At 46.7% G+C, this 14,290-nt stretch overlaps 2 protein-coding genes across 3 annotated transcripts in view; both read right to left on the bottom strand.

Annotated features, from left to right (window-relative positions):
* Window positions 1-630: 630 nt before the first annotated feature.
* Window positions 631-5,734, bottom strand: Fbxl22 (F-box and leucine rich repeat protein 22). The gene is made up of 2 exons (XM_052187965.1): window positions 4,018-5,734; window positions 631-1,877 (listed from the first exon to the last, which is right to left on the bottom strand). Exons 1-2 carry the CDS (start codon window positions 4,350-4,352, stop codon window positions 1,502-1,504), a joined length of 711 nt encoding a protein of 236 aa, XP_052043925.1. The 5' UTR covers window positions 4,353-5,734; the 3' UTR covers window positions 631-1,501.
* Window positions 5,735-7,498: 1,764 nt separating this feature from the next.
* Window positions 7,499-14,290, bottom strand: part of Usp3 (ubiquitin specific peptidase 3) — a 78,543-nt gene continuing 71,751 nt past the window's right edge. For both annotated transcript variants that reach the window (XM_052187962.1, XM_052187963.1), the window contains 4 exons: window positions 10,300-10,418; window positions 9,938-10,051; window positions 9,764-9,831; window positions 7,499-8,201 (listed from right to left, as the gene is read on the bottom strand). In XM_052187962.1, the coding sequence (XP_052043922.1) occupies window positions 8,036-8,201; window positions 9,764-9,831; window positions 9,938-10,051; window positions 10,300-10,418 (467 nt within the window). In that variant the 3' untranslated portion in view covers window positions 7,499-8,035. The remainder of the gene's footprint in view (window positions 8,202-9,763; window positions 9,832-9,937; window positions 10,052-10,299; window positions 10,419-14,290) is intronic.

The following is a 14,290-nucleotide window of genomic DNA, read 5'->3' as shown; positions in this document are numbered from 1 at the left end:
AGTGCAGGGTTAGTGGCTCACCCACCTTCCCTGAAGGCATCATGTGCTTGCTGAGCTGTGCCTACCAATGGGAACATCATCACAGCTGGAACACTGGGTGATCCACTGGCTGTTCCAAAGATTCTCAGACCACGACTTGCGTGTACCCCCGATTCTGGGCTAGGCACTGCTCAGATCCTGGCAGCAGCAGGAAACCCCTCAGCAGTCTCCAGGGGCTTGGAGCAGTGTCTGCCACATGTGCCTGAATGTTGTTCAGTGGACCTTCACCCACTCTCCCTGTGCTTGGTGGTCTGGCTCCAGCCGGCATGCGGCGACCTCCAACGGTTCATTTTATCCTCCCCATAAGCTGTACTTCACGGTTCCCTCCATCCCGTTCCTGGTCTCCACTCTGCTTCAGCCATGCTGATGTCATTGCTGTTGCACTCCTGGCATGCTTCCTGTAGAAACCCTGCAGTCTCTTGGACTGTAACACTTGCCATATGGCCTGCTTGGCTCCCAGGCTCGTTTCATGGCTCAAGTGTCAATCAACCTTTTTCTCCATGAGATTTAGTTTGGTCAACCTCTTCTGAGTGCCTCCCCACCCCCAGGGTTGCCATCAATCCCGTAGTCATCCCACCCACCCCACAAGCTTTCATTTGTACTAATTACTGTCACCCTAGAATAGAGGCTCCATGGGAACAGAACAGAATTTGGCTTTCCCTTGTTTTCCATTTGGGCAATAAATTAAGGAACCTGTGAGTAGGGATCGGGAAACCATTTCACAGAAAACTGAAAAAACCTGGCTGCAGATAAATGGAGTCTTGATTACAGCCGACAGCTGGAGAAGCCCTGCTGAGCTTGCCCACCCTGTATTCATTTAGCCAGCTTGCCCCTCCCCCTCCCCTGTCTAGAGAGGGAGGCCGCTGGGTGAAGAGAGGGCCCTGTCCACAGGGACTCGACCACTAAAGTGAAGTTGGCCTGGAAGTCCAGACTCATGGCCAGAAAACCTAGTCTCATTTTTTTTAAATCAACTAGTAATGGTTCCATATCTAAGAACTTTTTTTTCCCCTCGAGACAGGGTTTCTCTGTGTAGCCCTGGCTGTCCTGGAACTCACTCTGTAGATTAGGCTGGCCTCGAACTCAGAAATCCGCCTGCCTCTGCCTCCCAAGTGTTGGGATTAAAGGCGTGCGCCACAATCTAAGTGTCCGGCAATGTAAGCACTTTTAACTAGGGCTACTACTTTTATCTTTAAATACTGGCTTTCTAAAAGTGATGCATTTTTTTTCCTGGAAAAGTGAGTTTTCCAGAATGGCTTGTGCATCTTGCACGGTCTGGCCGCTAGGGAGGCGCTCGCTTCAGGTCCTTCCTCCAGCTATTCGGAGGTTCCTCGCCAGTCTAGTGCGCAGCCCCGCCGCTAGGGCCAGTAAGCGCGCGCGACAGGAGCCGCGGGGGGCGTGGCAGACGTTTAAAGAGAAACACAGAGTGTTTTACACGCATCCTCATTTAATAGCGCCCGCATCCTCAATAGGAACCCGTGGGGTGACGCACGCTTTGTCTCCCCGGTGCAGCCGAGAAAACTGAGGCAGCGCACACGCGCGCGCGCGGCGGCTGATCGGGAATCATGGCCGCGCTGTGTTCGGCGCTCAGGATCAGGTTTGGACAAGCGGCGCGTAGGCGGAGCAGGCCGGCGGCGCTCACGTTGCGGCAAAAGTCCACGTGCAGTGTCTGCAGCGCGCGCCCGTGCGCGGCCACGGCCGCCAGCGTGCGGTTGGTAACGCGCGCGCAGTTCTCGAGGCGCAGCGTACGCAGGCGCGGGCAGCTGAGCAGCAAGTGCGCCAGGCAGTCGTCCGTGACGTGGCCGCAGCCCGAAAGTGTGACAGACGTCAGGTTAGGGCACCTGCGGGGAGAGCGCAATGACACGGGGCCGAGGCGCAGCAGAACTCGAACTCCTTTACAGGAGACTGTAGCGAGTCCGAGGGGCTAGGGCTGCAGCCAGGGGGCCCCGGGTCCCTTCATCTATGGGGTCCATTATCATGGGTCTTTGAAAGGGACATCTGTGTGCCTTTGATCCTCCCTGAGGCTGGGATCCGTGAGTGACAGGGGCTCTGTGGGAGGAAAGGTCTCCTGGGGTAATGGCTAGTGACTAAGACCCATAGTGTTGGGTCAAACTTTCAGCTCGGTTGCCTGCAACAGTAACTTCAGCGTTTGGGTCAGCAGCCTGAAACCCAGGGCTGCTAGAGCCAGGCCCTGAAGTGAGTATAGTCTAGGACTTATTCGTAATGTGACCCGACTGTCACTGAACCAAAGTTTACTTCTGTGTGGTAGAAGTGTGTACCCAAGCACTTGTGAGGACGGAGGTTTGGATGAACAGAGCAGACAACCCACTTCCCTAGCCCAGGATGGTCACATGGCTTCCTCCTCGGGAGGAGCCTCCACTGGCCTGTGGTCATGGAGCTGAATCTGGATTGGAGGATCCGGTTCCTTTCCACACCACCCTCCCCTTAGTGCCTTGCCTGCTCCTAGCTGGGGCAGCTCATCTCCCTTGTGCCTGGGAAGATAAAAATAATTTAAAATGTGCTGGGCTTGGTACCATTTCACATGCCGAGCCCATGCCTCCCTCATCACGCACACTACACCTACTACCCCAGTTTTGTAAATGAGACTGGCTCACGTGACTTGGCAAGTTACTCATAATGGTTATGAAGGTGCATTTAAGCCCTCAGCATATTGCCTGATCTGGCATTAAGGTTTAGACTGAAACAGACTAAGGCAGAAGAATCCAGAACAGCTGACTCTCTTATACACCCAGCTCATTTTACCTTTCTCAAATTACTGTCACTTCATCCAGTCGCCCTGTGATACAGAGAAAGGTATGAGGTGGGCGTTTAAGCATTTGGTCAGAGGTCAGTTGTACAGTATCAGAACTGGAACCTCAGTGCCCTTTGCACTTTCTCTGACACTGGGGAACAGGTGCTTGGCAGATCTTGTAAAATCGAATCTTGCTGGTTTCAGGGATTAAACCGGATTATCTTCCAGCAAGAATCCAATATGGGATTGTGACACCCACCCCCTCCACCCATAACCTTGCAGTCTGATTTTTCTTTTTTTTTTTTTAGCCTAGTGAGACCCAGTCAGTCAAAATGGCCTGGCCTGGTCTGGTCAAAGCCCAGCCCAAATCCAACTTGGGGAGAAGAGAACAAGTGAAAGCAGGCGACTGTAATTAGATGGTGGCTGGCAGCCACCCAAGCTTCTTAGCTCTTTCTCCTCAGCAGCTGGAACATCCGTGCTGGCCATTGCTGCCCTGCACAGGACAGTGCCACCAAACCATTTTGTGGCTCAGCCTGTGCAAGAGACTGGGGGTGGGGGAAGGGTGTCAGAAGATCAAACAGGGGGTGTTTTCAGGGTATTCTTGTATCATTTTTTTATCTCAAATTCAAATTTAACTGGGTGGTGTGTGTCTTATTTGCTAACACCTGGCAGTCCTACACTGGGCACACCACACTGTATCTCAGAGCATCCCTTTGCCCTGACAATTGAAATACTCCCCCTGGGTACTGTGCAAGATGAGTGTGTTCCTTAGAGGAGCCGCTCACTGCTACTTTGCAATAGATTTTGCTTCAGCTCACCTGAGCACCCTGGCTCTCCTTCCTCATCAGCAGTTCTAGGGCCTCAGTGACTGCATTCCTGTTTGAGGAATAGCATTTATTTTTGGCCAAATTACAGGCCTGAGCCAACTGATGTCTTTGGGAGCCTTTTCCAGGGCCTGACCTTGAAAACCCGGGCTCAGCTGAACCCAACCAGGTTTTAATGGCTGCCAGTGAAGACAGCTGCTCCAGGGACAGGGCCAGCTGAACTCACAACTTCCTTTGCACAGAAGCATCTTAGGAACTGAGATGGAGCCGATTTATCCAAACTCTTGGACACTGGTTGTCTGCCTTGGTCTCAGTCTGAGCCATATTGCTCTTGGAGCATGTGCTTCCCAGTCCCCCTGGAGCCAGGCCAGCAAAGCCACACTGCTCAGGGGCAAGGTGGCCTACCTGTTGCACACCTGCAGGAGGAAATCATTAACCAGGCTCTCGTGCTGGCTGCAGATGCTCCTCTGGAGGGCGCTCTTGAGCCAGTCCTCGATGCTGCACACCTGCACACGGCTGGAATGCCAACAGATGGACAGGCTGCGCAGCGCAGGACTCAGCCGGAAGTTGTCTTTCTTGAGCTCTGCGAGGGAGTGGAAGTGCAGCAGAGGCCAGAGGGTGGGGTCCTCAAACACATCTCGGAGCTGGGAGCAAGTCCTGGAGAGGCTCTTCCGGCTGTCCTTGTCCAGGAAGGAAAAGAGGCACAGCAGACACTCCCGATTGAGCTGGGTTATGTGCATGGTAAGTGGTGGCCTGCCGTGAGTGCCCAGCAAGGGTCTGACCTGCCTCCTGCTTCCTCCCCAGACCAGGACTGGTGGACATATATGGTTGAGGAATGGTGTTTATTTTTGGCCAACAACTGGTGCTGAAGCTCGGGGTGGGGAGGGCGGGTGTTAGGATCCAGACTTACTCGAAGCCATCTGTGGTTAGGCTTACATTCAGAGGGCCTGAAGGTTCTGGCAGAAGAGCAGCCCATTGAAGTTACAAGTTTTCCTTAAAAGGGATTTCTTTTCCTCTGAGCTGATAGCGTCGAGCACAGCGCTCTTGGCTTTTCCCAAGGTGTTTTCATTGGAGGTAGTTTAGCTACAGCAGCCCTTCCTGGGCTCGCAGCCCTTCCTTCTAGCAGGAAGAGTGAATATTAGCTTTAAGCGGCAGTGTCAGTGTGGCTCCTCTGCTCACCCTTGCTAGGAAGAGGCCGATCTACTGAGCTAAGGGAGGCGACCTGCCCCAGCTGTGAGCGGCATCTGAGGACCATGCATGTTACAGGACACTGGTGACTACCATGCAAGGATGAGCTTATCTTCAAACACCAACGGCAAAGGATTTCCTTAGCCCAAATGGCTCCATTTTTACCCTGAATTGTCATAAGATTCATCTAAATGAAATGTTTTAAAAGTGTGTGTGTGTGTGAGTTAGAGAGAGAGAGACAGACAGAGACAGAGAGACTTGTGAATGTGTTCTTTCTTAGGGGTAATTTGCATAGTTCATTATCTGTCCTAGATAGTATTTAGCAAAATGAGGATGGGCAGAGGCAGCTCTTTCTCAGTTTCTATTTTTGAACACTTAATTGAAGAGTAATGGCTGGAAGTGAACTGCAAGGCTGATGGGTTTCGAAGCTTGTGTCGAAAGCTGGCCTGCTTTTTAGGAGCGGCACACGTGCCAGTGCTGAAAAGTGTTCGGCACAGGTGAGGGAAGGCAGTGCCATGCTGCAGATCTGTTAGTACATACAACTCAGTGGAGACGAGGCCCCTGCAGCGCACAGAACTCATGACACGCCATGCGGCTACAGGGCCACCCTGCTGGCTGTTGCTCTGTCATTCCTTAGCTGTACTGGAAACAATCCAGGAGTAACAGGAAGGAAGAGACCTTTACTGCCCCTTCCCACAGAGAAGCCCAGCTGCTGAGACGGACTAGGATGTGACTGTAGCAGAAAGAGTGAGTCATGTGCACAGTGCGTCCTCAGCATCATGCCAGTGATCTTGGCATGGCCACCACTTGCTTGAGGGCTACTGCCCAATGGTGACAGTCACACACATGTGCCTCCTCCTTCTTACCTGAGCCTTTCCAAAGCCTGGGCAAGAGGTGACTTCAGCAGTTGGAGGAACATGAGAGAGTTTAGGGGACTTGGGAGGTTACAATGGGTTAAATATACAATACACCAAAGAAGTGAAATAAATCTGAGCAGGTTCCACAGGTGTGACACATGACACTCAACCAGGGCCAGCGCATGTGACTGGTTTAATTACATTATCTGTGACTACACACTGAGTAGAATACAGTGGATAAGCATAGGTTTCTCCACCATGGAGAGAGACTTGTGTTGCCACAAACTGTTTCTATCCCCACCTGTGTGGGAGGACTTGAGTTTCCTGTTGCCAGGCTGATGGGACAGGATATGCATGAGGTCCTGCCTCAGCATAAGCTCTGAGCAAAAAGTTGCATGCGGGTTAGAACACATGTGAGAAAAGCCCTAGACAGTACAGAGAGACAAGCCTGTAACAGGTGCAGTAAGGCTACAGATTTATAACAAATAGGCACATGTACATCGTGGGCATTCAGCTGGGCACTGCAATGGGTGCAGTCACTTTCTCCAAGAATAGTCATGGCACCACGCAGCCATCATTGCTTAAGTAAAACAAGCAATAAAGTTGCTACAAAAATTCCCAGAGATGACTGATTCCCTTGCATGCCAACCGTGTTGCCTGATGACCTCTCCCCACACAGCAGTCTAGTCTGCTGCTGCTGTTCTATCTGGTGTGACAATGTCAGCTCTGAGTATTGTGTAAGTCATTACAGTCGCCTAGTCAGAGGCCAAGATATAAATGCTGGAGGAACCTGGATTAGCAGGAGCTGTGTGCAAGGTTAGATGAGATTCATTTAGGCTTAGTTGTGATGTTATCAAGGTTCTGATGTATTAGAGCAAATCATGTGATCCTCGATCTGTGGATCAAACCAGTAGACGAATAGAACTGTGTATGCCTCTACCTCATGTAACTTAGCACAGTTCCTCAATTTCTTCCTGCACTAAATCTAAGTTGTAGTGCTTAAACATGAGGTTACAACTTTGTTTTTCTGCATAAAATTTCGACCCCATATTCTATGGAAATGTACTAGACCTGCACTGTCCTGTATCCAGCCCTGGCATAACGAGTGTGACTGAGGACTGAGTTTTCAATTTAACCACATGTGGCCATTGTACCGACGGATTCAAGTTATTGTGTTAAGGTGCTGATCCAATATATAATTTCTGAGGGAATGCAAGACTTCTCTAGCTAATATTAAAATGGAATTGGGCCACGTCTCCTCCATCAACCTCACTGGCCAAGGAAAGCTACCAAACTTTTAACAGAAAAATAAGATTACTAAAAAGTCTGCATGAAGTGCATTTTGTCCCTTGAAGAGGTGGATGTGGAACAGGCTGTGTTGGATGGAGTTCTACACTCTGACTTGCAGGCTGCAATACCTGTAAACTCAATCACTGGCCTCCAGCATCTGCCACTAGCTTTAAATGGACCAAATTTCAACTTGGGTTGAATCCAAATAGTGCTTCTAACCTATTTCTGTGAACAGTATTTTTTAAGCTACTGAATTTAATAGAAACTATTCTTGTTCAGAGACTTTCACCTGGTTCTTCTTCAGGCAGAGTGTGAATTAAAACCCAGAACTTAGATGACCCCACTTCTGCCTAGAAGTCATGTCTGGAGGGTAAGACCTCACCTCTGATGGTCAAACAGAATCCGCCCACAGGGCATACCTCCTCCATGCAGCTCAATCACAGGGCTTTTAAATGCTTATTTGCACTTGTCAGTGTTCCTAGCCTGTCTACCCCCAAGAAATATTAACAGAAAAACAGAAACAAGAAATAGAGCAATTCTGGAACTTTAGCACGGATGCAACGGAACTGACAGATTTATTTAATGCTGAGAAGCAGCAACCCTGAGACACCGGCAGTGGTGACAGCCTGGTCTCCTGGCCTTCAGCTACTACTGCCTACAGTCAGAAGGGATTCCTGAGGAGTCACTGTGAAACCGGTGTGCTACCAACCTGCGCACACGGTCCTCACGATGGAGTCGCTGACCTGGCTGCTATGAAGACAGCAGTCAGGGTGGCTCTCAGCATGCAAATGTGCCTCGGTGAGAACTGAAAACATTAATATAAAAAGTCAAACAGAACTAAGTTCTGGAAACTACATATAAAAATTGAATTACAACTAAAGCAGCCAATCAAAATGCCTGCTGAGGTTTTCTGGTAGAACAACAACAAAAATTAGTTGGTGCCCATATTGGGTAAGTCACTACCACTGACCAAACTAAACCCCAAACTGGAAATTGAAAAGTGCATACTGATATTAACTCTTGGATCAAGTATTTATGGAAAATGGAAATGTTGTCCGGTATAGTTGATGAATCATGGTCAGGAGGTATTACAGTTTATCTGCTCCAGCTCTGGCCTGACGCTCCACATAAAATAGAATGTAGGCCTTTGCCTTCCCAACGGTCTCCTCATCAGTCACTGTCACAGTGCTGTCATTGAAATGGAACCAGCGGCCTTCGTGAACTGCATATGCTGTGTAATGTCCAGAACCAACCCTGTTAAAAAAAGGCAAAAATTAAAAAAAAAAAAAAGTTAAACAAAAAAAAAAAAGCCTATAGAAGTAAAATAGTAAATATTAAAAGGGCTGGATATTGCATGCCTTTAATCCCAGCACTTGGGAGACAGAGACAGATGGATCTCTTTGAGTTTGAGGGCAGCCTGCTCTACAAGTAAGTTCTAGGGCTTCATAGTGAGACCCTGTCTCAAATGATAATAAGAAATGGCCACAGAAGTCACAAAAGGACCTTTACAGCTGAGCAATGTTAAAGGTCATCGATTTTACTAGAGATCTCTACTTTGAGATCTACTTTGTCAATATATTCCTTGTCTGTGGGTTTAGAGGAAGGTAAATAATACACCAACTGACCACAAAAATGAATTTCTAGAACAAAGAAGATGGCACCGAGCCAGTATGGAAGCTAGAGGGCTGCAGACAGCCATGTAAGCATAAGCGGAAGCCTCTGGACACAAGCAAAGCTGATACCAGAGAATCTGTCTGCCCTGAGGAAAGCTGCCCTGTGGTTTGGTCACAAAGGGCTTGGCCTGTCAGCGCTGCCTGGTGAGAGAGGAGCAGGTGGTCTCGAGAGCTCTACAGCTGCTACAAAGGCCCTTTGCACAGTTTTGGTCTCCCATTCACTGGGAAAGAAAAAGGCATTAGAGATGGGGGGGGGGTGTGTGCTACATGAGGGAGTCACGTGGACTCCATGCAGAGAGGATGCAAAGCCGTCCAGTGCCCACAGTGTGAGGAAGACGCTGTAACACCCCAGCCATTAAGACAAGAGTAGGATGTTGGGGAAAAGGATAATCACTGCCAAATACGAAGTTGCCAGCTGACTGGCAGGAAGGATCAAACTGGAAGACGACTCAGCAAATTCTCTTATCTTTAGCAGGGATTCCAGGAATAAAAAGTAAGGCAGAATAGAAAAATATTTCCATTAGTAAAGGTACTAAGAGTGTCCTTGTTAACTACTAATGTGGAATATACTCAATTTTTCTTATGTTCATGAAAATCCTACACACTTAGAAGGATGCTTCTGAAGGAGCAGGGGCTCGGCCTCCTGCCAGACAAACTCAGTTTTGACAAGGTAACAGAGCCACGTCTGCAGTGAGGGAACAAAGTGATCTGGGTTGTGGCTTGACCAAATTTAAAGTAAAATAACTATTTATCGGACCAGAAATGAAAAAGGTACACCCAAAGTACAACCCTAATTTCCAGGATGAAAAAACATCAGATGTTATTCAGCAAAACTAAAATTAATCTTTAAAAGTAGAAGACATGGTAGGTTATTTCAGATATTAGCACTTCTTCAGTGTGAACTGGCGTAGATTTGCAGTGTTGTGGAGTAGAAGACGGAGCGCTCCTGAGCCTCCTTCCAGGTGCCCCTCATGCTTGATGGCATCCTCACAGGGATGCCCCACACAGAGAAACACTCTGCACCCCTATAATGACCCAGAACCCATTTTTAAGGAGCTCTGGGACAATTGGTGAGTAAATAGAAATTGTACGCTATTTCTTTGGCTACCAAGTCCTCCCAACTCCAATAAGCTGACAACTCACCCAGAGCCATGGTGTACAACCACAGCAGCGAGGTCATACAGGCAACTGTCTGGGCCACTGTTCTCCGGCTACAGAAAAAAAGAGAGGGCACCCCAAGGGCTCAGTTAGGAGCAGTTGTCAAGGGCAACCCAGTGCCTACTTCCCTGTGAAGACTTCCTCCCCGTGCCACCTTACCTCTAGTAGGTAGCACTTCATGTCCAGGCCTCTCAGTGGGAATTGAACATATGTATCGACTTTGTTTCTTAAATATGCTGTCCAGTGAAATCTTTTCAGGTGCAAGCACAGCGCCTGGAGACAGCAGGGTGGAGACTGAGAACCAACTCCAAGTTACCTCACCTTTTAGTGCCACCCAGCCCTTCAGGCTCAGTACATCAGGTGCCCCTGTTTTCCTTCTGATGCTCGCACTGCTCTCTTGCTCTCTTCCTGTGTACCTTATAAACCATCAGAGGTTTCAGCTTTGACTGAAACCTTACAAACCAATCCAGAACTGTTCACGTAGTTTACTTGAGAATAAACAACTGAAACGCATCACTGACCTTGGGAAGTTTTTGAATCCAAAACTTTTTTGTAGACTTCTGTTTCTTTTTGCACTTATGGCACATATACAGCTCCGTCTCGTCAAGTTCCTCAAGGTCGGTGAAGCTGCGAAGACAATCTGTGAAAAGATTGGGTTTGACAGCTTTATCATGAGGTGGCTTTTATAGGGCAGTGCACTATGGGGAAAAGACTACTTTGAAGCAAAATGACCCAGGTTTCAAGCTTGTGTGTTTCAGCTTGTAACTTTAAAAAAGCCAACCACCCTCAAAGCAAGCTGAAGACCAGAAATGTTTGCTGGAAACACCTAGCTTTTACACTTCTCATGTCAATGCAAATGAAGATGATTCCAGATTAAATCAACATCTCAGTAGCTATGTGCTCAATTGTGACCCAAGCAGATAAAATCAAAATTACATTTTAATTACATTTATTAAAGTCAATTTTAAAATGAACACATAGTGTAAACAGCTAATCTAAAGCCTTTGTCCAGACTGTTTATTTCAAGCACCCTAGATAAGGCAGAGATACTATATTTCTTTTAAAGATTTTAATCGATTAATCTGGGGTTTAGTAAACTGGCCAGCCACCTAGCTCTGTGGATGAGGCTCTGTTCATACATGATCTGGCTGCAAGAGAAGACTCTTGAGAAGGTCTCTGTGCTCGCTGGGCCTGTACAGGAAATATTTCTGGACTCCTGCTATGGTTAGAAACTTAGAATCTGTCTATAAAAGCTATGTATCCTGTGTGGAAAAATACAAATGTCTCTGTACCCAACTCTCAAAACATGAAAGTGACTCTAACACTTAAGAAGCCTGAGTCTACACCATGTCTGGTAGAGCTGTGGAGTGAAAACCTGTGCAGATGTTTCGCTAGATCCAGGATATTCACTTCCTCAGCTTCTTCCTGATTGTGGCCCCTGGCTGCTGTGTTAATCTCTTTGCTTATTTTTATAAACGGGGTTCGTGCTCTCTCTCTCTCTCTCTCTCTCTCTCTCTCTCTCTCTCTCTCTCTCTCTCTCTCTCCCTCCCTCCCTCCCTCCCTCCCTCCCTCTCCCTCCCTCCCTCCTTCTCCCCCCCACCCCCTCTGGTTTTTTGGATTTGGTTTTTTTGAGACAGGGTTTCTCTGTGTAGCCCTGGCTGTCCTGGAACTCACTCTGTAGACCAGGCTGGCCTCAAACTCAGAAATCCGCCTGCCTCTGCCTCCCAGAGTGCTGGGATCACAGGCGTGCGCCACCATGCTTCCACCTTTTAAATGTTAGGTGTGCAGCTGTATACTTATCACACCTAATTTGTAAACCATTTTCAAGTCACAGTGTTAAATAGCTAAATCTCTAACTGTAGTAAAATCTAGTTACAGGCTAAAGGATGCTTGCATTCTTCTGAGGTTTTGTTTGGCCAGTTTTCCCCAAATTCTAGACTTACCAGGTTTCTTAGAAAAACAAAAAACAAAAAAGATGTGTGTGTGCGCGCGCGCGCCTGCATGCCTGCCAGTTTATGTATGTACTCCTGTGTGTGTGCGCAGAGGCAAGAGTACCGCCTGAGTTGTCATTCTCAGGCATGTCACCCACCTCGTTGGAGAAAGTTTACTCTTTGGCCTGGAGCTCACTAACCTGACTACCTGGCCACCAAATTCTAGAGACCCCTCCTCTGTCTTCCTCCCCAGTGTAGAGATCACAAGCATGCCTGGCATTTTTACAAGTTCTGATTTCTACCTTGGAAGCAAGTACTTCACAGCCTTTTGCTTTGCCAGCTAAATTACCCTGCCAGCTAGAACATGCTTTTCTATACTAAGGAAGGCCTTTTTAAACACACACACAGACACTGCTTTTTTTTTTTTCTTTAAAGAGGCTGCCTACCCAGAGAGAGCTTATCTTTAATATTCACAGAAGTGAGCACTGTCAGAGTGGGCCCAGAATGTACTGGTGTGTGGTTGTTCTGTATAAGCCCATATTTGAAACACACTGCATTGTTGACACACACTCTACTATCAGCACCCTCAGCTTGCCAAAGCTTCCTTGATCCCTGCTCATCTATTGTTGAGGGTATGAGGAAGGGTGTGCTGACAGTACATTATTATTTTCAGTACATTTCTAGGGAGAAATAACGCCACTTCTTGAAACTCAAGATTCTCACATTTGAGAGCCTCTATTTCACAACTGGCAGTTTTCCACATGAAAGAAACTGTTCAAAAAGCATCTCCACGGAAAGAAGGAAGCAAAACCAGTTTGTTTTAGTCATTAGATCACCTTTTGAACTCTGCAATGAATAACTTAGTGAACCTGTAGTTAGAAAACATACATATTTTATTGCCTTTAAAATTATATAATTATGTTTAAAAGAGAGAAAAAAGTTATAGTTACAATTCTTCCTGGATCACACTTTCATTGGAAAAGTTCTTTAAAACTGTAATGCACATGAATTGTGCCTAATTGTGCAGGCTTTAACCCAGCTGCTTAGGAGACTAAGGCAGGAGGATTACAAGCTTAGGTCTTCTTGGGCTACAGAGTGAGCTTACAGATGAAGTGGGTACTTAAATAACCCTGTCCTCAAATAAAAGATACTGAAAGCTTTGCACACAGCTCAGTAGTGTGCCTGCCTAGCTCTGTGCAAGCTCCAGGGTGAACCTGGGTTCAATATAGTTCTACCCATGAAAAATGAAAGCACACATTTTTTATCTTACCTAAATTTATTTCATCACTAGTCATATATATTATATACATATGTAAATAATATATATGACTAGTGATGCAGCTATTAATGTTATCTTTCTAATCACATAACAAATCTATTCAACCCTGACCTATTTATTGGAGGTCACTGGGGGTTGAATCTATTCAGTTTTGATTCCAGTCTCTGACACTAAGCAGTGCTTTAAAAGAGAAGCACTGGACACCTACCAAGACAATGTGGGCAGACCTTCTCAAGAGCCACCTCCCACCTACAGCATGAAGTAAGAATTGTTACTTGACTGGGAATCACAGCCCTGAATGTGATGGAACTGCTCCAGCAAGGTCTAGAGCCAGGCAACTCCCAGGCCAAAACCAGTGCTAGGCTCTAGGATAATAATGCTACTAGAAACTGTGTCCACTGTCTGATTTGATTTGGTCTTGCTCCAGTTTGAAATTTTTATTTGTCATGTAATATGTACATATTTTTGTATCAACAATTCTACTAAAGTACTTTTAGTACTAAAGTACTTTAAGCACTAAAAGTACTGTTTTAACCTTTTAGAACATTCCTACCTAACTTCTATCTCACCTCCACTTGATTTAGTTAAACAATGTCTACCTACAGAGAAATTTTTGAACAAATTTAGGGAGTAATTTTGAAGAAAACTGTGCTGCTTCAATGCTGGGTCTTCACATACATGACATGGTTGAGGTTTTTATTTATTACTTTCTTCCTCTAGATTATTTGTTCCTTTTATGTAGCTCAGGCTACCATCAAACTCAAAATCCTCAGTTCTGGCTACAAGTGCTGGGATTATCAGGTATTCTTTTTGTTTGTTTTTGTTTTCTTGGTTTTTTGTTTTTTTGTTTGTTTGTTTTTGAGACAGGGTTTCTCTGTGTAGCCCTGGCTGTCCTGGAACTCACTCTGTAGACCAAGCTGGCCTCGAACTCAGAAATCCTCCTGCCTCTGCCTCCCAAGTGTTGGGATTAAAGACGTGTGCCACCACTGCCCAACATATCAGGTATTCTTTACTATGCCCAGTGGTTTTGCATATTTTTAAGTTTATTATTGAATACTTGTTTTTGCTGCTACTATGATAGTCTTTTGCTGTGTCCAAAATGAATTGCTTTCCCTCTATTTTCTTGTTTTTTTATTTTTTTATTCTATTTTGTGTATAGGTGTTTGTCTACATGTATGTTCATATACCATGTCTTTACAGTACCCCAAGAAGGCAGAAGAGGGCACTGATTGGCCCACAGTTGTGAGCTACCATGTGTGTTCCTGGGATCAAACCCAGGTCCTTTGAAAAAACAGCCCATGC

The sequence above is a fragment of the Apodemus sylvaticus genome, chromosome 7 (genome assembly GCF_947179515.1).
Source record: "Apodemus sylvaticus chromosome 7, mApoSyl1.1, whole genome shotgun sequence".
Classification (NCBI taxonomy): domain Eukaryota; kingdom Metazoa; phylum Chordata; class Mammalia; order Rodentia; family Muridae; genus Apodemus; species Apodemus sylvaticus.
The sequence above is the reverse complement of the archived record's forward strand: the minus strand, read 5'-3'. Positions and strand labels throughout refer to the sequence as shown.

Excerpts from the sequence above, each read along its gene's own strand:
- Fbxl22 (XM_052187965.1), bottom strand. The coding sequence starts at position 4,352 with ATGCACATAACCCAGCTCAATCGGGAGTGTCTGCTGTGCCTCTTTTCC. Across the intron at positions 1,878-4,017 it reads CTCCTGCAGGTGTGCAACAG|GTGCCCTAACCTGACGTCTG; the intron begins GTAGGCCACCTT and ends CTCTCCCCGCAG.